Source organism: Epinephelus moara, chromosome 3, assembly GCF_006386435.1.
Source record: "Epinephelus moara isolate mb chromosome 3, YSFRI_EMoa_1.0, whole genome shotgun sequence".
Classification (NCBI taxonomy): Eukaryota; Metazoa; Chordata; class Actinopteri; order Perciformes; family Serranidae; genus Epinephelus; species Epinephelus moara.
In genome coordinates, this window is record NC_065508.1 from 7,921,771 (window position 1) to 7,945,056 (window position 23,286).

Here is a 23,286-nt window from a genome sequence, read left to right on the forward strand (position 1 = left end):
TAACTAGATCTAAGTTTTGGTTGGTCAAAGCCGTCAACTAAAAAAGAAAACCATGTGCAAAAACCATTTGTGGTATCAGAAACATCTCTCACCTCTAGTTCAGTGACAGCAGCTTCCAGGTGGGCAGTGATTTGAGTGAGATTTCCCACATTGTTCTTTATCTCCTCTATGTCCATTTTTCTCTTCAACTTAAAGGCCTGTATGTCCTTGTCTACATTCTGCAGCCTCTGCTCAAAGTCTAATATCCTGAGATAGTCAAATAGGGATATAGCAGTTGTCATTTCAGTTGTTGGCTGTAGAGACACTATAGTTAGCTGAGTGTGTCAGAGAACACTAACATATTTCTCAACAACTAGGAAAAGCAGTTGGTTCTGAAGGGATGTGAGAAAATGAACAGTAAAGACACAGACCAGGGTGAGAAAAGTGTTTATTCAGTAACCTTGTTTGGAGATGGTCCTCAGCCTGTATTCTCATAAAGTCCAGACGTATCTTGCTGCCTTCAATCTCAGTCACAATCTTACTGGGCCACTGGAAAACGCTAGAGTTCAGCCTCAAGTCATCAGCTAGAGAAAGAAAGAAAAAACAGCCACAAAAAAAAAAGATATATTATTCCAACATTTGTACATAAGGACAGGGCTGAGGTCAAGCTAAAAATATAACGGAAATTTAAAAACTAACATGGTATGGTATTATTTGTGTAAACTACAAGTTACTTCTTTTTACTGCAATTGCAAATACCACAAGAGATTTCACATACAGGGTAGAGCGGCATAATCCAGGAGGAAGCTGAGGCGGTATCTTGCCTCATCAATCTCATCTATCAGCTTGTGAATGGTCACATCACTGGTCTTTTTAATGAACTGGTCGAGAGACGTCAACTCCTTTGTGGTTTCTGGGGTGCCTCTGATGATCTCAGTAATCTCCTCATACTTTTGACAGATCCTAGGAAAGAGCAATAGCATGCGGTTGACACTCACTCGTATAAACATATAATTGATTTGCTGTTTCAACTTAACGAAGAAAATAAATAGATGATGAATTCATCAGACACTTTCTGCTGTTTAAATGAAGAGGCAGAAAGCTTCCCCTCACCCCTTGTTTAGCTCTCGATTCTCAACTACTTCAAACATGACGATCTTGTCTTTCAGTCTCTCAGCACGGTCACACAGGTCATCATTCAGTTTGCCGGCATATAGACGGAAAATGGACAGGGGTGCTGAAATGCGCAGTGAGGCAATCTCGTTCCACAAGTCGTTAATGTTTTCAATTTTCTGAAGATTGAGAAACAGAAAGAGGACTTTGGCAAAGCGAGTAGACAGGAAACGTTCAGTGTAGATTTAAGAAGGAAAGATTTGATTACCTTTCTTAGTCCCTCTAACGAGTGCCTCTCTTTGAGAAGAGCTGAGATCTCCTGCTTTGCTGTATGGTCCAGTAGATTGTTGTATTTTTGATAAACGTTCAAATACCTGAAGAATGAGATGTAGTATTAGCAGCTGATTTACACTTGCTGGTGCATCAGAATAATTGAGAGGCATAAATTCAGTTCATGTGTCATTACTTTTTAGGTCCCACAGTGTTCTTGTGGAAAATGTCTTTGGCTTTGTTGATTAGGTCAGTTACCAGCGACTCATCAGGACTGACGGTGCGCAGGTACAAGTTCTTGACATTGGGAAAAAGGTTACATTCCACCTGGCCAAAGCATATGAGTCACAAATCATACATGGTTGTTGTATGAAAACAGACACAGCACTGTATATTGTGTAATGTAAAATACTAGATCATGAAAGGACCAGTTCACCCCAAATCAAAAATTTGTTTCCTCTTACCTGTAGTGCTATTTAGCCATCTAGATATTTTTGGTATGAGCTGTCAAATGATGAAGCTATCAGCCTTAGAGATGTCTGCCTTCTCTCCAATATATATAGATAGGAACTAGGTGGCATTCAGCTTATGGTGCTCAAAATGCCAAAAATACATTTGAAAAACTCAATAGCGATGTCTCTTTCCAAAGATCATGACCTGGTTTCCAAAAAATACTCCACAGACCTCATTGTGAGGAGTCTCATGTAGAAACAATTTGCTTTCTACCAAACTACACTTGACAACCGACTCACTGCAGAAAAGGAAGCTTGCATCTATTCATGGTCCAGAGAAGGCGGGCATCTCTACATCAGATATCTCCAAAACTTGGAGACTAACATCAAAACAGTCTAGATTGATAAATACTACTACTACAGGTCAAAGGAATCCTATGTATCTTGAAGTTGTAGTGCAAAGGGGATACTGTACCCTTGGGAGCTTCTCAGCACTCTTGATGATTCCCATGAAGGCTCTGTGGATGAGCTCCCAACAATCCTGAAAGCTCGGACTAAAGGTAATGTGAGGCTCGTCCACTTGTAGCTTCACCAGTAGCAACTGAGACTGAACACACTTCATCTCATAAAACACCTCGCCAAAGTCATTGCCGTCCTGAATAACACAGAATATAGTAAGGAAAAGGTGAAAAGAGGTGAAAAGTAGGAGAAGATTTGGGTGTTTCAGTCACACAATTCCAACGTGTTAAGAAAAAAACAGAACAACTAAAATTTCTGTGCAAACCTTGTATTTAGTGAAGAAATGTAACAGGTCCTGTAATGACTCTGTGACCAAGGTTCGGAGCTGCAATGACATGAGAGCAGCCACACAGCTGAAGAACTCCTGGACACGAACTGGAACCGTCTGCATACTCTTCGGTATGAGGGGCAACCACAGGTCCTTGAAGGTGTCAAAGAGTGTCACACACTGAGGCAGCCAGCTGAAAGAAGATGGTCTCAATGAGCTCAGTTCAATTATTTTTTTGTATTTAAAGGGATAATGCCCTTTTTAAAAATAAAAAAATAAAAAAAAAAAAAATAAAAAATTTTGCTTTGTTTTTTATTTTTTAAGTGGAGTCGTCTCAGGTATTTATTCATAGTCTCGTAGATGTCAGTCGGCATGCCCTGAATTTGGAGAAGCGGGTTGTCCGACATGGAAGCTAAGCAATAGACTGTCGTAGGGGTCAGCAACAAAACACATTTTAGCCGCCTAATTAAAGTCCCACCTAAAAAAAATCAGTTCAGTGTGCGCTGCACTGAGAGTATTTTCACTGCTTCACCTTAATGTCAGATGGTGATTTACAACGGGAAAATCAAGCTGTTATATCGCTCTCTCCGAAGCCAAACTCCATTGAATAAAAAATGATTGATGATTTAACATCACTGAACATGGGCGCTGCTGATCTACTGCTGCCTCAAACAGTTATGATGTTTGTGTTATTGTGTGACTTTCGCATTTAAAAAGGTTAGTTCATATTATTCACCAAAGTCATACAATAACACAAAGTAAATAACTGATCGAAGCAGCAGTAGACCAGCAGCTCCTGTGTGTGCTAAAAGTACTATTTTTGTCAGTGGAGTCTGGTGGCTTTGATGAGAGCATAGATGGGGAACTGAAGCCTTTGAAGGCGTTCCCATTGAATAGGCTTTCTGATGGAAAGATAAAGCAGAGAAAATACTCTCAATACAGCATACACTTAAACTAATATTAATTTTTTTAGGTGGCTGAAATACATTCTGTTTCTGACCCCCATCCACAGCAGTACATTGCTCAGCTTTAATGTTGGACTTCAGCCTGCTTCTCCAAACTTGAGGTGTGTCGACTCCAAATTACCCTTTAATATAAAAGCATTAGAATAAGTGACAGGTCATATTGATAATAAATAAACTTATTAACAGTGTTGCAAGTTACATGGATATAGGAACTACAGAAATGTTTATTTAGGCTTTAAAAATGTGGGTGATTTTTATTTGAAAATTGAAATTCATAGATCCAATTGGAATATGTGCCTGGACTGGTCACATAACACTGGTCACACCAAGAGCATGTGTGACATAATAGAATACCTGAAGCACTTCCTGCACAGTATTCTATTTCACCAATATGGTGTCTACTGAATAAAAGCTCTACTGACTGCACTAGTTACTGCATTTTTATTCCCTAGTTCTTATAGCTGTTTGCACTACCCCATAGAAACACATAATGTCCTCTGGACTGTGCATATCCGGCATGGGAGACTGCAACATAATGGTATCCATGCAGGTGCAAATTACGAAAACGGAAATAAACAAATTACAATGGCTCACATTTCAAGTCATGCAGCCAGCTACCCCTCAGAGCTGCGGCATGTTCTAACAGGCTATACAACAAAGGAAGCCATGGAATCCTGAAGTGGGGCAGTGTGTAAAGCAATCCACTGAAAGGCAGCTTGACATGGGTCGCACAAAGTGGACAAGCTGGTAACACGAGACTGTGCCTACAACAGGATTAGCTCTCCTGATTGTGTACATACTGTCAACCTATAAGCCCACGAGAGGACCCACTACAAGAATTAAGTCTGAACATGGCATTAGGGTCTCACTGAAAGACACTGAAATTGGCAGCACTCACTTTTGGACCAGTTCATCTCTTGTGGTTTCGCACTGTCTCTGGACAAAGTCTTCGAACTCAGATGGCAGGAGGGGGAGGCTGGTGGAGGAAAGGTCCTCTAGTCGAACAAATCTCAAGGATGAGAAGCTGAAACAAGATTTTAAAAATTAAATTATTATAAAAGATAGATGTATGCAAAGACTCCCACAAATATATCAAACAAATTTTATCCTACATAATCTCCAATACACATTAATCCAAAGTAAATAAGAGCTTGTGCAGGAGAGGTAGGAAGCTAAAAGCTTATATAAAGACCTTTTCTAAAAACTCAAGGCAAAATAAAGTAAGTTACATTGAATAAAAATAATAAGTGATTGAAAGACTTCAGAAAAAAAAGAGAACAAGATAGAAAAACATGCATATCCATAACCAAGAGTTTAGGATTGTTTCAACATATGAAATAGGGGGTCTAGGGGTCCTCCACCAGAAAATTTTGAGCATCAAACACATAATTTCCTTTATGCACCTTTTTTGCGTGTTTTCTGCATCAACTTATGTATAAATATCTTAATTTTTTTCTAAACAAAAGTGCTGTGCTGCTTTCATGCTTAAATTGGGTGGGACAAATGCATATGTTCTAAATACTGAGAGAGATGTGTCCCCTGCATCCCTCCTGAAATCTACACCTATGTACATAACAATGATTTCTTATTCCAGATGTCAAAGAGTAAACAGCCTAATTAAGAAAATACCAATGTTTCTTTACAATGTTTTTTTCAAGTAAACAGAGAGCACAAAGGATGAACAATATGGGAGTATGAATTCCACAAAACAGCACCTCTGTACCTAAATAAAGATTTTACTGAAACATAAAGGACAGTAAAGATGTTCGGACTAATACCGGCTTAGCCAGACATTCTGCAGTAGGACCATAATGGGATTGACAGTAAACAGATGTTGGCTTTGCCACATGCGGGCCTCCTTGTAAGTAGTTTCCCAGGGCACTGGCGCACAGATCACCCTCCTGGGAAAGGGCTTAGGGACGCTGGATATAGACAGTCTCTGGCGCTCAGCTGGGTCCATCAGGATGTAGTCCACTGACAAGAAACAACATGGAAGACAAAACAGATGAAACAGATTGAGCAAATTTCATTTTCAGAACAAAGCAGGCAACTCTCCAGAGAGGAAAATATTAGTTCAATAATGCACCAACCAGAGTAACTAGTTTTTCAAACCCATATGGTACATGAAAGAATCAATGAAAGAATCACAGTTTCTTGTGTTAAATGATGCAACAATAATAAAGTCTATAAAATCAGTCTTAAGATGATACTGGTGTATGCTTAGAATGTCAAAACAAAGCAATATTGCCATTAAAGAATTACTGACACTTTATTGTTTAGTACCTATGCTCCTCTTAAGCCAGAGGTAATAAGCTTCTTTGACCTCTTCTTCCAGGTTTGCCCTCAAAATCTGGAGGTCTTTACCACCATCAAAAGCATTGGGAGGCAGCAGACGCATGATGTTCATCATCTGCTGCTCTGACAGGGGCTCCAGTGCAGAGGTGGGGATACCTTTGGTGCAGTAGTATGTATACCTCTGTGTGCGACAAGTTAAGAACAGCAATGTGTTAGAAAAAAAGAGACTCAAAAAAATTCTTGTCAGCAACTGACATGTTCATTGCTGATACTTGCCTCCAGGTCTCTCTCAGTAGGTTCTGCCTGCATGGCCCTCATCTTCTCCTCTTGTCTGTACATGATGTCCAGCTGCTCTGTGGGACTCATAGGCCGGCTGCTGAGAGCGTCAAAGTTTGTTGAATGAGGCTCTGGCCGAGGTGAGAGGGAGGCATGAGGGGATGTATCCCTGAGAATGCATGAGCAAATCAGATCACGTGCCTCATGAAAAAAACATCATGAAGGACAGCTACAGCTGAAATGTGTTCCTTTAAGGGCATAATTACCTTTTCCCTGGTATAATTGCTTGTCTCTTTCCAGGTGGGGTAGATGCTAAAAGCCTCATTAAGATCAAAAATCCATTCTGAGAAGTTCCCAAAGTAGTGTTCACATTTTAAATTAGAATTAGATTTAAAATAAAGTAAAGAACGTTGCAATCTCATACAGTTTCAGATAGGCTTTCCTTAGTCACACTGACTGGAATCTGATGTAAGAGGAACATGAAAGGATACAATGTCCTGCTGCTTTTGCCAAAGACTGATGGGAAGTGCGTCGTCTGTTGCGGAGTTTAGAAATCTTAAGGTCCTGGGCGTGGAGCCTGTAGTTATTTGCAATAGACTCACTGGGCGTACGAAAGTGACGCTGCTCCTTAAAGGGAGATGCTCGGGTCCGACAATCTCTCTGGAGGATCGGTGGGTACAGACTGTGCCTCAAGACTATCTGAGGTAAAATAACAACTTGGATGTTAAGCTGGTGTACGGTAGCACGAAGGTTAATGTGGGAGTTAAACTTGGGAAATATCTGAACAAAATTACCTTCAGTAAAGACCTTTTTTACAAGATAGTGATTGATGTTCTTACTTTATACAGCTCCGAAGGTTCTTCATCTTTAGGCCATGGTGGGGGGAAAGGTTTTTCTGGTTTCTGACTCATATTGAAGATAGAGTCATCCTCCATCTGGAGTTCAGACAAAAAAATAGTGAGATAGAAATAAACAACACAAAGGACCAGTGACTTTTGTTTGTACATGACATTCAAACATTATATCTTAACTTTTTTAACAAGCCTTGTTTAATCAAGAGCGGCACAATGTGCAGTTAAATCCCTATTAAGACACACTGTATTTTTAAGTACAGCACTTCACATGTAATCATTTATTTAGCTTATATGATAAAGACAAACGCATTTAGTTTTTCCTATAAAGTTGCTATTAGTATATCATTCACATGCAAATTATATAACGTTACAGATGAATACAATTAGTTTTCAGCCCATGTTATCTATCAACAATGTACAGTGAAATTGCAAACTGAATTTTTTGAACTAGCTATACTGAGGCGTAGTGTCATCTTTACGACGGTATCAAATATATCAGTCTATTTTAGGATAAGTATTTGACGGTTGATTAAACCATGAAAACGCAGCCAGACAGTTAAGCTAGGTTAACAATACCTGCTTCAGCCGTTCCATCTTGTTCAGCTTTTCTGACAGTGAAAGGAAGAAAAAAAATATTATAAAACTTACATATATGAATGAAAAAGACAAACGTTTCCATTTTTATCTGTATAACTGAAGACTAAACAAACGCTTGTACCGTTAATGTCACTCACCGTCCTAAACAAACGCTTGTATCACTTACCTCCTAACGGTCGCTCTGTAACGTTATGCCGGTAGGATTTCAGTCATTGCTGCGAGGCTTTAGTTTAAATCTTTTACGTTAAAATGTCCGTCACCGTCTGTCAAAAGTTGTAAGCGGAGTTTGGAAGTATTACTTTAACACTTCTCTACTGAGCAAATATCACAACTAGGCCTAATGTTGTTTCAGGCTCCTGAGGGTTTGAGAAAAGAACCTGATAGACTGTCGATCTCATCCGGGAAATGTCTCCATGGTAACCACAACCACCTTGGCTGCGTTCAGGTTCAGCCCCGCACAACAGCAAAACATCAACTGAATCTAAACCCGTGGTGCGTTTAAGACTCAATCGCACTACCTTTTAATACAGTGGGGCTAAATGTATTTCAATTTAAAGCGGATTTATCGACATGGTAAACACACGTTGATATTGTCAAAGCAAGTGTGACTCAATATAACTTTTTCTATGGTGGGCGGTGCCCCAGGCTCTTGTTTCCTGATACCGGTCGGACCAGGTTTATATTCATGTGTGTAATATGGTCACCAAAAGTAATACTAGCGCTAAACGCTAAACTACTATTTTAAAATCTATTCCATTAAAAGATAACAAGGCTTTGGGTTGGGTTTGTGGGTTGTCCTATGTAGTTCACCTGGAAACATTCTGCCCTCTGCTGGTAGCCACCACCCTGCTCCTAATGTGAAATGATGCTATGTAAAGTAATGCGTTAAAGCGTGTCTAATATGCAGAATATATCGAGACATTTTTATATATTCAACAATGTTCAAATATTTTAATTTAACTTGCTATATCCTCTTATTCAGCTGTAATCCAATGGGCGCAAAACGCACTTGACAGCAACTTAAAATCAAGCACAAAAATATTGTACAGCCTGGTAAGAAATTTTGCTTATACTTCTGTCATTCTTGCAATATTAGGCTTAGGTTAACTTAAGTGTTGAATCTCACTGTAGCCAACAGGAAGAAAGCTTAGGCCCTGACCACCTGCCCATTTGCATATGCTTTAGAGCTGGCTCTTAGCCAGAATAGTGGACCGCCTGTCTCTGAGGTCATCCCGGTGGCATCTCATCAGAGAACACCAGTTAAAGGTGAGTTAGATCTGAAGATGGATGATGTTACTTGCTGTCACTCTTACTGTTGGAAAATCAATTTAATTTTTCAAATATATGTAACAATATTAAAGCAGTTGTATCTTTTTATCTGCAGGAAATAAAGAATACATAAAAATAAATCTCATCTGAAAGAAATAAAGACAAATGAACTCTTTCCTCAGTTTATTTGAAAGTAGGAAAGAATGCTTAAAGAAACAAAAATGCATTTCACTGTCATCTGACAGGGGACTGGTGAGAGGTAATGAGGGGATTACTAAGAAAAATGGTTGCGAGACAGTGCGTCTCAGACTGCCCATCCATCCTGCCCATCACTGGGGTGGAGGGGATGGTCTTCCTCTGGGTCATGCCTTTGTACAGCAGGTTGTCGCTCTCCTCTCAGTATAGCAATATTGTGGAGCATGTCACAGGCCACAATAATGTCACACGCCCTCTCTGGCGTGACCCTGAGCTTACTCAGACACTGGAAGTGGGCCTTGAGAATGCCAATGGACATCTCAATTCTTGCTCTAGTGCTGCAGTGAGCCAGGTTGTAGTGTTGCTGTGGTCCAGGCTCAGGGTCAGAGTAAGGGGTCATCAGAGAGGGCAGGCAGGGGTGTCCTCTGTCACCAAGTAAGATGCCATTAAACTGTCCTGTAATAATGAATGGTGGAGGTACAGGTTATAATTTTGAAATTCAAATTCCACAATTATTGAAGGAGGTGAGATCAAACTTTAACTTACCCTGTGCAAATTTAGGGCTCAATGTAGACTCATGATAAATCCTTGAGTCATGGACAGAGCCTGGCCATTTGGCTTCAACATTAGTGATATGGGCTGCATCACCTATCACCTTTAGTGCAGAATGATAACCATCATTAGCTGCGGTACATTACACAAAAGGAAGCTTGCAGAGACTTCAAGAGATAGTAAGGAGCAAAGTAAAATGTTTGTGGCTGCAGTCATTACTTAGAAAAAAAAAACTCTTCCAGGGAATCTCATGGATAAATGTATTAGCTGGCTTATCAATCCACTGGAGAGACATTGGTACATTTGCCCAAATGTAAAAGACAAAAAAACTCTTACGAGACAAATGTATCTTAATCTCATACACAAAAATAAAATACAGATTTTTCTCTTTTAATTCGTGTGCTTTTGTGTGTAATTTATTAACTCAAATGTGAATTGTGAAATGTGAGTCTGAAATGGCATTTTTTTAAATTATGAAGTGACACGTTTGAGAGACAGTACTCCGTCTTCTCTTACCTGCACACTGATGCTGTGAATTGACTTACGATTCACATAATCTCCTCCATTCTCAGATGGTGCTATGATGGGGATGCGAGTTCCATCAGTGCAGCCAATTACACCAGGGAATCCTTAAATATATTAAAAGTACTCATAAATAATTCCATCATGTATCGAAGTAGATTAATTTCTTATTAACAGTGACAAATCTGCAATTCTGTGGAATTCCTCTTTGATGATCCTTTCCGGTTTATGTCCAGGGAAAACTACAAAAACAGGCAAGAGTCTTTTCAGAGCCAGCGTCACTTTTCTTACGGCCCAACAAACAGGTGCCTTGCTAATGTGTTCAGTGTCTCTGATGTTATAAAGTAAAACTGCCGTTGGCAAAGAATCGAAGGGCAATGCATATAATTGACTCTGATGACAATGCAAAATCATGATGTGTAATCTTTGATATATGTGGTTGAAGAAGATTGTTCAAATAAATGATAGACTGTGAGGTGGATCGGCATCTTTCATAGAGATACTCCTCGAGGAACGATAATACATCCAAACAGGGTCTCATCACCTTGTCCTGATGCAACAGCCTTTGAATAATTTGTGCCTCACATCCACGACTTCATTCACAAAAGGACATGCCACGTCTCTCCTTCCTGCTACACAATCAGCAGGCGATCCTGCAAGCAACGGAGTATGTTGCCACAGTGACTGACTCAGGGTTATACTGATCACGATATTTTGCATGGCGATATTGTATCGATACCCAGACGCCATGTATCAATCTTTTATTATAGACCGTACATCATTTATTTTTGCAAATACAAATTTTAATACAAATTTGAATCACCTAAATCGCATCGAATTGAAATCATATCATGGCAGACTTTGTAATATCAGCAAATATCGTATTGTTGTCCAAAGAATCGATATATAATGTCGTATCATGATGAAACTGGTGATTTACACTCCACGTACACCTTTCCAAACACCTATCAATAGTCTCAATCATTTAGCAAAACCCCAACACAGCACTAGCCAGGGCGGCAGTAGCTCACTTCACAGGGACTTGGCTTGGGAACAAATAATTTTGTGCTAAAATAAAAATCTGAAAATGTATGTTTACGTAATTTATCTTTGCACCTGATGTTCTTTATTAATCCATAGGAGGAAATAAAACCCTTAAAAAAATAGCACTCGTCAGTCTGCTTCATTGTAATGTTGAATGCAAACTAACTGGAAACAAACACTTATGTCTATGTTTGCACTGATGTTTACAGCAGAGGCAGCAAGTCTTTCCTATGGTCCTGTGTTTCACAGGAAACGTGGCTGCAGCAGAGCAAAGAAAAAAGCTGTGGTTTTTAACTGACGGTCTCACACATATTTTTAAATTTCACATTATCCAAGTTGCCTGTGAGAAAGTTTTGAGATGCTTTTGAGATGATGTTAGTAAGTAACGTATCATATATGGGTTAAATTAAAGGTTTGGCTATTCAAACAGTGAAAGGCAGCAAGTGTTTCTTTCTTCACGTGTCCTTTGCAGAAATACAACACCTCTCATCTTTAGGCAGCATTACAATGTGCTTACACCGTATAAGCATAAATACTGAAACAACACAAGGTCTCCATGCATGCTGGGTGCTGGAACCATGTGGTTTTTCAGTTCAAACTCCAAACAATGTAGAAATTGTTTTTGACCACAAGATGGAGCCAACTTGTAAGTGAACAATAATCTTTTGGCTATAGAGGATATATACTGGTCTTTCAGGTACTTCCAAAGATAAGTACAAGCTGCAAGCAATGAGGAGATATGAAGTCAGAAATAATGCCCACATATAACTGGACAATGATCATAAAATGAAACTAGAGCACTTGGAGAGTGCAGACCTCTGCCAAGCAGCTCGGATTTCTTGCCATTTTATTATTTTATCCACTTCGCTTCAACCGATCACCACCAAAATTACCATCTGTTCCTTGTCCCATTTTCAACCTTTCCTGAAAATTTCATCAAAATCCATTCAGAACTTTTGGAGTTATTTTGCAGACAAACAGACCAACGCCAGCAAAAACATAACCTTCTTGGCGGAGGTAATTAGAAAACAAATCAGTGAATCTGTGTAAACTTTCTCCATTACAGTTTGTACAGAGTGTTTAAATACAGGCACTATTTCAACACCAGCTGCCACATCATAACTCGGTTCAGGTTTAGAGACCAGACCAACTGTCCACATGGGCTACATGTGAACTTTGCACCAACTTGAATGCTCAAAGGAAAACTTTTTTCAGTTTCAGCTCTTACACCGTAACGACCACATGCACTAATGACTCATTTACACACTCAGATATGGTGACAGCAAAATTCTAACTAACTTTGAGGATTTGTTCACATTTTGTCTTAATGTTTACACTAGAGATGAAGTGAGCCCGGACATACGACCCATCCTCTTTGGTGAAACAATCTCTTTGCATACTTTGATAAATTCAGAAACGCACTGAGCAACAACTCATAGCTAAAAATACAACAGCTTGTTTTGCCTTCACTGTGGTATTGTACTGCAACTGCATGCCCTCTATCTACCTTTGATCTTTTAGTCCTCCTTTGCAATTAAACATATAAACACACTGGTTGGAACTGTGGCCGAAGCAGAGACAGAGAATGGAAAAAGTTGTGGTTTCTCACAGACCCTTCTGCATGGGCTGATTCTAAGGTGTTATTTCCTTTCAGTTACCACTAACAAACACTTGTAATGCAAACTATTGTGAGTGATGTACACTATATGGTTTGGCAATCAATACCACCTGGTTACATGTTGAGACACAAAGTACTCATTTCTTTCTAGTATCCTTTACAAAAATGTATAATCTCTCATCCTCACAAAGCTTTAATATATGCTCGCAACCTAGTTAGGTGAATAATAAAAACCTAACAGGTTTCTAAACATGGATTGAGGAACCATATAGAGACTGGAGTAAAAAATGGAAGGAAAAGTATTGAAACATTAGATGTTAACAGTTTTTTTTTTTCTTTTTAGGAATTGTTTTATGATGTTATCAAGGCGTGAATAATACCTTTGAAACATAACATGTTTTAATGACTCACCCTTAGGTCAAATCTCTTGATGGTAAAGGTCCATGAAGAGAGAACTGGTGGTGCAATTTTAGATTGTATGTGATTCATTTTTGTAGAGAAATCGTTTAAAAAGTCCTCATAAATGGCTATGGTTGGCAGAGGACAGACAGCACGGTTGAGAACTGTATTCATTGTGTGGAACAGCGCTTTGGGACTGTGGGAATTTCTCTTGCAGCTCTTGCAGCTTAAACAGATTGCTGATAATTTGGCAGACAGCCTTTCAGTTTGTTAAGTAAAACCTAAAGCCTACCCTTCCCCCATTTACATCCTGCCTGTCAACATAGTTGTCTAAGAGCACAGGTCTCACAACTCAGCCATTGCCGACTCAACCAAGGGAGTGTGGGCTGGGCTCTGCTGGGCTCTGCTGGGCTTAGCGTCTGCAGTGAACGCCACATTCATAAGCCTAGGATGGATTGTTGTCGCCACAGACTGCTGCAGCAACTTGGTGACATCTTTCCCAGCAGAGGTGCTCCCTGCAGGACAGGCTTTTATGGGGCAAGGAGTGACCTGCACACAGACTGGTCCTGCTCATCCAGCATGGAGAATGTGTTAGTCAGCTGGAGGGCCTGGAGCTTTCCACCGAGCTTACCCTTAGGGACAGCAGTCCAGGGCTCCTTGTGACTAGGAATGAACCTAACCAGGGACTTGGGCTCCAAGTTTGGCCCAATGGGCTGCAGCCTGGGCTGTGTTGACATCCAGGCATGGGACAATCAAGTCCAATTCTGCAGTTAAAACACTGCATTCAATAGGTCACAAATTGGCTTGATCTAAGTGAGATTGATTAAACAAACGTAAAACAATAAAGGCAATTAAGATCAGATTTAAAACCCGAGGTTAAAATGGAAGAAAAAAGCTAAAATAACCCAAATGATCTCACTGAGGAGACAGAGTGGCTGCCATTTTGCACATGCGGACAGGAAGAGTCACATTCTGCTTTCTTATCCCTCAAAGCTAGGACTGATGACCACAGCCACCATGTTACTTTTCATTTTTCCCCACTGTGTCTTCATGTTCACTGTATGACATCTTTGCCACCAGACTGTGTGATTTGAGTCTTGACTGATAAACTTATATTTTAAAGGTAAAAATATATTAGGACTTCCTGGCAACTAAAACGTGACTATAAAACATACCACTACTCACTTCCCATTTCCAACAATATGATCACTTAAGATAATCTCTTTTGCTATAATTTTTAAGTAATAAGTTGTCAATACATTTACAATATCAATCAGGAAGTCAAAGTGCCATCCGCATAACAGCTCACATGTATAATTCGGAAATGTGAAATTAAAGACAGCAGAAGACACACATCCTGCACCAAATACCCTCATTGTTTAATAGTTAAAGTTTGAAATGTTATTTATGTCATCTGTGTTTATCTGTATGTTACCAGGTCAGTTATTTTGTAATTAAACTACAATTAAAGAGTGCAAGTGGGGGAAAAGCAGCTAAGTGTTTCAGTAGCACTTTGCTGAGTGTAAGTAACCTCTTCCGCAATTCTCTCCACACACCAAAACAAGAAGACCAGAAAGAAACAGTCTCAGTGCACACAGTTCAGTTGATGAGCCACAAGGGAGACATCTTATTGTATAAGAGGTGAGTGACAGGAGTGTATGGCTGAAAATGGGTATCTTTTTTTTATTTAAATTTGTTTTTTACTCATTACATGTTTTGTTTTTTTTTAAATTTCACACATTATGTTTAGACAATATAGATACTATGTGTAATTATAATGTTAAGTGTATTTAATTTAAACTAAAAGACATAAAACAGAACATCTTTCAGTTTGTTGACTGTTTTATATTTATATATTATTTGATTGTGTACAACAGAAAAAATGATTTCCATCTACCTGATCGTCACAGCTCTGGTGCCAACAGCTCTGACAAAAGGTAAACTTCAAGGTAACTGTAGTTTATATTGTCTGTTGAGTGGCTTGTTGATTACAATCAAGATTTACTGATGCAATTCTTTAAGTAATTTTAAAAAGTCTTTGAATTACATTATGGCTTTCGATAAGTTATTCTGTCAGTTTACACATGACTGATACCTCATCAAGTATTTAAATTATTCCCGTAGCTACATGATAAATTATCAACATTGATGAAAATTACAATATATGGATGGTAAATGGACATGCATTTGTACAGCACCTTTCTAGTCTTCGAACCACTCAAAGCGCTTTCACACTACATGCCACATTCACCCGTTCACATACACATTCGTAAACTGTTGGCCAATGCTGCCATACAATGTGCCACCTGCTACTTAGTTTAACATTCACATGCACTCGATTTGTGCATCTTGCCCAAGGATACTTTAACATGCAGACTGGAGGAGCCTCCGATCTTCCGCAGCCGCCCCATATATAAAAACATACTCGCAGTAAATCTATAACTTTGAGAATTTGCTGGTCTACCGCACAGGAAACGGATGTGAATTATATATACATGCAATAAAATACATATAAATTGTCAGGTATGTATTTTTTTTGCATTAATGGTTTGTTTGTATTGTTTCTACTAGGGCCCATGGAATGCCATTTATCTAAATCTACTGCAGTTCAGCTGTGTGTTGGAGCACTTTGGGAGCCGGTGACCTTTCACCTGCCTTCGAATGCATCTAAGATAATCTTGAAAAGGGATAAGAATTATACTATTTTAAACATCAGCAATAACAAGGTCGTGGCTCAAGATGAGGAATATTTTAGTCACTCTGTAATCGTCAATGATACAATATTGAAGATGGACAAAGCAAAGAAGAGACACTCTGGATATTATCTGTTGGAAATGTTCTCTGGTAGTAAACTGATGTACAAGGTCAACATCCTTCTAGAAGTACAAGGTAGGATACAAATTTAAAACTTAAGAATTTTGGGAATGCTTTTCTGAAGTAGAAAACATGGTCAATACAAATATAGACAAAAAAGTATTTTAAAAAACTGACGTTTTAAATTATATAACTATTAACTATTAATCTAAATCTTAGAAATACCTGTGATGACACAATGCTGTTGCAACTGTCTTTTAAATTAAGATTATTACTTTAAAATGTTATATAACTTTAAGTAATTGCATAAAACAAAAACAGGTAATAATATACATTCATTAAAAGCTCAAGACTTAAGTGTTTTTAAATATATGGATGTGCATTCACTTGTCAGTCTATTAGTTCAATAGAACTGACCTGCAGTAACTCCTACCTTCATTATGATTACAATGTTAGCTAAAACTAGTTTAGTCATAGAGGCTGGAGTTGCTTTGTTTTATTACCCTGAGGTGTTCCTGATATTAAAGTCTACCCATATAGAATAATGTAGGTATATTCAATACGGCATACAATATATCGCACAATCCTACATTTTTAAATGATTTACATTATATAAATCTATGTTTACATACATTTTAATAAGTTACATATATACACATCAATTACCACTTGCCTAATTGCATAGTACAAGTGGTACGTTACTCTATATTTGTCTTCCAGCTCCAGTATCAAAGCCAGCTGTGTCTCAGACGTGTTTGTCACCAGACCAAATGAAGGTCAGCTGCTCCTTTGAGGGGGATGGAGTAGAGATCATTTTGACCTTGGACTGTGTCTTACTGCTGCAGACCAGAGATGAAACGGTTGTTTCAAATGTTAGCATCAGCTTACACGGTCAGCTGACTGGAATCTTGATGTGCAAGGCTCTAAACAATGTTAGCAATGAAGTGACAGTCATCCACCTCACAAGTTGTAAAGGTAGTGCATTTCAAGATTTTATTCATTTTATTCCTTTGACTGATAAAACATCCTCCCTGCAATTTTTTTGTTTATTAATGGTTTGACATTCTTTTGTTTTGTTACTACACAATGGCAAATAGATCTTGTCAGATGTGAGACAGGATTGGACAAGATTAAGTTTAATATCTATATGATCTTAATATCTAATTTAGGTTGATATTTATTTTTGTTTCCTAGATCCCATTTCCTGCTTCCTTGTTGTCACTGTGGCTATAACAGCGAGTATTACCACTCTCCTTCTGGCTCTGTTGCTTGGAATCAAACATTTTCATCAGAAAAGATCTACCACTGATCATACAGGTAAGACAAAGATGTTATCCCTTTTTTCCATCTACATTCAGCAGCCTAAATTTGAAAACATTTATATAAAACCATTGCGGGCCACACTGGCATTTCCAGGTCATTTTGGTAGCGACCTCTGTCCACGCTAAAGCCCCTGATTAACATGAAAATGGCTAAATCATGTCTTTGCCCTCTGTTCAGTTGGGGAAAACAAAACTGTGCATCACAGTCAATACTTGGTAACAAGTGGGATAGACCAAATCATTATTTCATGGTCGTGGCAGCAGCCGAGGGACAGCTTATTAAACTTTCTGTCAGTGCCCTCCTCTCGTCACCTACACTGTTTTACTGTAATTCACAAAATATTTTTGCTCCCATTTACAAATTTTTCTGTTTCTGTTGTCAGACAACTGAACCATTATCAAATAGTTATTTAGTCAAGGTCAATAAACACAACATGTTAATCAGCAGTAACTCCCAAGTTGCTGTGCTGTGGTGATAAAATCCTTTTTTTTTTTTTCTATAGTTGTGATGTCATCTGACGAAATCAACATAAAACCAGGTTAGTGACAACAGCCCTGCTGTGTATTTGACTATATTGGTATTTCAGATGAAGGATTACAGAGAAAGTTAAAGGTGCCTAAAGTTTATCTTAACTGCCACACAGTCCCTAACCCACACTGTGGGTCACTACACATGCTCAGAATCATCCTTTCTGGTATTTGATTTTTGATTTTATCACCACCTACTGGCATAGTGAGCCTTTTGAGGCAATTTTGCGCTCTAGTGTGGATGAAGATATTTTGTAAAACAAAGGTCGTGTGGACAGAATTTTTTTCTTCAACGGAAGGGAAAAATGTACATTTAAAAATATCCATTTGTGTGGACAAGGCCTTAGGTCATTGTTTTGCAAATGCTCTGTTTACCCTGTAAAGTGTTTTGCTCATTTTTGGGGAAGAAAATGCAGTTTAAGTCTGTCCAGAGGGCAGAAACTAAAAGCAAAGGTTGCGTTTATAAATTTAACCTAGCTAATGTGGACAGACACTTAATCTTCCTTCTGTCACCATGGGAACTACGCTGACCTTTTAGCATACATTGGCCAAAATGAATATTTAACATTTCTGTACATAATTAAGCACAACAATAAGATCCTATAACACTGTTCAATGTGATGGACTACCTGCTTCTTTCAGGTAACAGTGAGGATGAAGTTGTCTACTCAGATGTTAGAGTGCAGAAGAATACCAGGAAAACCAGATCCAACTAGGATAAAAATTCAACTGAATTTTCTCCTCCTCCGTAAGGTCTTCACCTAAAAATGAATGAGAAGTCATTGACCTTGTATCTTTAACAAATAAGAGAAAATAATTTTCACATGGAGACGTGGTGATGCCATTGTCTGGGCTCATTCTGTTCAGTATTTTTAACAATCATGAAAAAAACAACTTGTACAGTAAAATCCATGTTTTTCACTTTGCTGTACGTAAAAATTTACAGTATGATTTAAGTTAGCTGACCTACAGTAGTAAGGAGCCATGTGATTGGCATACTAATTAACATATCCACAGTTTATTAGAGAGTAGACTGTTGTCACTACAAACAGTACTTCTAATTTCTACTTCATTTCTGAACTACCATTTAAAGTGTTAAGTTTGTTCTGAATCCTTTCATGCACTCACTTTCAAATTGTGTTATTTTCAAAGACCTGCTTTGTAACTGCGTGGCAGTGTTACGTTTTTTAAATAAACATAGTTTATTGATATGATACTATATATTTTAAAACATCAATCATGTGCCTGCCCTATCCTAAACCATAAATTTCAGCTTGCTGAAGACTTTTTATCTTACATTTAAGATAAAAATAATTCTAATTTTCAAACCATATGCCACCACGTCTATATCACACGATGTTTTCACAGTAAAAAATTATGTTGTTTTTTAAGCATTCATACTGTATGTAAGTGCTTTTATTGTTCAGGCTTTACTTTTCATGAGGTGCTTTGTAATTGTGAATAACAGTAGGATATTTTTACATTGTTTGTAATAATTTTACAATTTTCTTTTAAATAAACATATATTGATATGTTACAAATATATTCAGTTTTTTCAAACCAGGGTCAAAAGGGGGAGAATAAGACGATGCTTTACAGTTTCCACAAGTGGAGAGTCTTTTTTTTGACACTGGACATTAGTTTTTTTAAATGAAGCTGATGGGTGACATCTGGATTATGAAGTGAAATGTTATATTAGTGTGTTTTCAGCTTCTGTAATGTGACAGATATCCAATATGTGGTTTCAGGGTGGGGGATAATTATTTGAGAATTTGATCAAATTCAGATTTGACTGGGTCACTGACAAGTGCCATGGCTTTGTTAATATGAAACAATACAGAGCTGCAGACTGTTAGACCAGGAGACAGACAATAAGGGAAAATTCATAAATATTGTTAAATTGTTTTTTGTTTGTTTTTTTAGACTGAGATGCAGACATTCACCTTCAGCTTTAATATCGTTCTGCTAGCTCCTGTGACCCTTGACCTGACAGACTCTGTATTTTTAGTGACTGGTCAGTGTTCAGGCTGTTGACATGTCTTGATTGCAGATTATCCATGCAGCATGAGTTACCTTGTGGTCCAGGTTTAGGACACCATAAAACCTGAGTTAAACAAACTGATAGCTAACCCATAAATCTTGCTCTGTGATACAGGCCTAAGATATGCTGCTCTGTATGTACTCTAATCAGTTATGTCAATCTGTGTTTACAACAGAGGTGAACCAAATTTCTTGTGTGAAACAAATCAAATATGCAAATCTGTCTAGTTTGAACAGTTAATTAGACCTAATGGCATGTTTGACAGAGTTGCATCGACTCATACCTTGAAAAGATGTTGCCTAAGTCGTTTCACTAAGCTGACTAAACCAGACTAAACATCCATTTGGAGAAAATAATTTCAGCGCCATACAGTAGATGCAGCAAGATATGTCAGTGCATGTCACAGCCTGAAAGACAACCGACGCCACAACATATAGTTCTCTGCCTTTTTATTTACTCCGTAATTTGATGAGGGTTTTTTTTCTTTAAAATTTATGTCAATGATTTTGTATTAATATATTTTTGTTAATCATTTCTGAACTCACTGTCTTAAATTGTAATTGTACTTTGGCAACACATGTGAAATGTCATGCCGTACAGCTTGTTGAACTGAATTGAAAATTGAGAGAGAGACTACTTCTCTTAGCACCTCCTTTCTTGAATCAATCGTAAACTGTATACTCTATAAATAGCAGACTGAGAAAAACAAACCAAAACTAGAAGGAGAAGGTGTTTGTGAAACTGTTCACTGGCAAGGCTTAGATGACAGACGACTGCTTCCTTTATTTTCGTCTCACTAAACAAACAAGAATAGCAAACATCAGCCTGTCAGTGACACATTCACAGCTCAGTCTTTTACAGGCAGAAAGAAGATATCCACATTTTAATGCAGAGAATCGCAGGTATAAATTTGAATCCAACAGTTTTAAAAGGGAGCAAAAAAAACCTTAATTTAGATTATGTATTATTATTATTAGAGTTTCTAAACAGGATGAATTTTCATTGTCTTATGATTAAGGGAAAAGGTCATCCATGTTAACGCTGTATTTTCCTTCCTGGGTGAACAATAAAGTCTTATCACATCTTGTCCAGATGTAATGTATATCGAAATGTTTTTACAGCAGTGAAAGCATCACCGTCATCAACACAATTCATCAAGAGCTCTGATAAAAGGTCCACTTCAGTACTGTGAACTGACCTGAACATACAAACCAAGGTCAAATATAAAGAGGGAATATAAGCAGACAACACTGTTTTAAGCTTACCTACAACTAGGAACAGGAAGTGCTTTGTTAACATGTACTATGGTTTGTCACTAGTACAGTAGCTGGTCAGTGACTTAACAATGAAATCTCATGGGATACAGTGTCTGGAACATCTGGTAGTTCTGCAAAACGTCACTCTCTGAGAGATTGATGTGTGACTTTCAAGTGTAGTGATGATCACTGACCACATGATGGAGCCAAAGGCCATAACCACATTAATCAATTGAAAGAGTTTTTCTGTTCTATCATGACCACAAGGTGGCACCAACATGCAACAAAAGGTTGCCGTCATGACAGACCTTGAAAACTGTATTTTCCTTATTTGAATCTTTAGTGGAACAATTGCATGGCCCTCAATTCCTTTGGACAAATTGTTCAAACCTTTGGCTTAAAAAAATCTTTCAAAGCTCACTGGACAAGCTAAAATATGATTCACTGCCAGGATGCAAACAATGCTGACCCTGTTAAACAGCTAACACAAAACAGTCTCATGTTCAAACCAGGATGCTGACTATGCAGAGAGTTAATGTGGATTAGCCAGCTTTCAAAGTTGTAATTTTTTATGTGCACTGTTTCAATAAAACATTTTTGATTAAGTTTAAAAAATGAAAAATTCACAGAAAACATCTCTTAAATAACATAATAGGAAAATGTGAAATACTTTTATCATAGTTTAACTGGCTGCTCTAAATATCTTCATATATTAAAAAGCCTTTTCAAAGTGTCCCAGTTCAATTGTAAGGTAAATAAAAAGCTGTTTCCATTAACACAGTCTTCCCCTAATCTAGCGGCTTAAACATTAACCAGACCTCAATCTTACGGCTTATGAGTTGTTTATTTTCTCCTAAGAACAGTCCTATTGGTCACTTTAGACACTAACAATCAATCTACTGTGTAACTGTCATTATAGTGCTATTTTATAGCACTGCAGCAGAGTTAGTTCCCCTAACTCTAAATGTTTACTTGGATATTAATTAACAGTTTAACTCAGCTCCTTGTAGGCTAACTAAAATGTTAACTACCTGCCTTATGAGTCTCCTCTGCCTGCCTGCCTGCTGCTTTGTGTCGGATGTGTGCCCTTTAAATTAACATAACTTACATGCCATATGGGTCTCCTCTACCTGCCTTGGATTCAATGTGGATTGTGGATTCCCATGGTGCCTCCTTTATGTCCCTCTGCAATTTAATGACCTGCGAGAGGAAGAAAAAAAGATTTAGAGTTGAACTGGTACTTGTTAATCAGACTAACAGGGATGTCTCCACTTTACATATATGCTTCTATCTAAAACAGGCTCTGTGATTATGGTATGGACCCACTAGGGAATGGATATTAGAAATAGATCATACTCTACATTGGCCACCAGAGGGAGCCAAATGAACAACTTATGTCATTAGGACTGGCAAATTTAGTTTCACCAACTCCATTAATCTTATTAATAATTATTATTTCCTTGTTTTATTCAAAAGTTTCTTTTTTGCTATAGTGTTTTAAATGAGGAAGAGAGCGGGAGAGGATGAGGGAGGTTTAACAGGGTGTAATTGGTAAGGACTGTTAACTCAACACTGTGCACGGTCCCCTGTAAAAACTACTCACCCTCACATCATTAATTACTCCTCACTATATATACACTGTAGTGCAAACCACATCCTTCTACTCCTCTGCAAAGCCTATGTGAAGCCTGCAATCTCCCTCACTTGGTTACTGACATGCTCTCTTCTGCACTGCCTCTTCAGGTGTGCTTTTTAATACCTTAGTATTCATTACAATTACACATGCTAAGTGGGCTGCCCTTTTGCACAACACACTTTACATCAGCCGCAATGCTTTTATATGGACTTGCCTTATAAGTGTCCTTAAGGGTCACTATGTAGAATTTAAGGGGATATATGAGCAGAGTATGGAATATAATAAATGTTTTCTTTAGTGTATAATCACTTGAAAAAAAAGGCATTGTTGTGTTTTTGTTACCTTAGAATGAGCCACTAATACCTATATAATATCTACACAGGCCATTCATGTTGGCCACCACAGTAGGGAGTGCCTCCGCAAAGAGCAGCGCCAGAGAAACACTTGTTTTTTAAAGTGACACTGCTTTATTCAGTGTTTTTACCACTTCAAATCACCAGAT

The 23,286-nt window shown here is 38.2% G+C and overlaps 1 protein-coding gene across 1 annotated transcript in view; it reads right to left on the reverse strand.

Moving 5' to 3' along the window:
- dnah3 (dynein axonemal heavy chain 3) overlaps positions 1–23,286 on the reverse strand; it is a 46,994-nt gene that overhangs the window by 20,098 nt on the left and 3,610 nt on the right. The window contains exons 2-18 of the mRNA XM_050041106.1: positions 22,257–22,348; positions 7,568–7,599; positions 6,977–7,072; positions 6,629–6,836; positions 6,404–6,449; positions 6,138–6,306; positions 5,850–6,042; positions 5,345–5,540; positions 4,465–4,590; positions 2,599–2,794; positions 2,290–2,469; positions 1,559–1,689; positions 1,361–1,466; positions 1,093–1,271; positions 758–942; positions 440–563; positions 93–246 (exon numbers count right to left, since the gene is read on the reverse strand). Coding sequence (XP_049897063.1) covers positions 93–246; positions 440–563; positions 758–942; positions 1,093–1,271; positions 1,361–1,466; positions 1,559–1,689; positions 2,290–2,469; positions 2,599–2,794; positions 4,465–4,590; positions 5,345–5,540; positions 5,850–6,042; positions 6,138–6,306; positions 6,404–6,449; positions 6,629–6,836; positions 6,977–7,072; positions 7,568–7,585 — 2,307 coding nt within the window. The 5' untranslated portion in view covers positions 7,586–7,599; positions 22,257–22,348. The remainder of the gene's footprint in view (positions 1–92; positions 247–439; positions 564–757; positions 943–1,092; positions 1,272–1,360; positions 1,467–1,558; positions 1,690–2,289; positions 2,470–2,598; positions 2,795–4,464; positions 4,591–5,344; positions 5,541–5,849; positions 6,043–6,137; positions 6,307–6,403; positions 6,450–6,628; positions 6,837–6,976; positions 7,073–7,567; positions 7,600–22,256; positions 22,349–23,286) is intronic.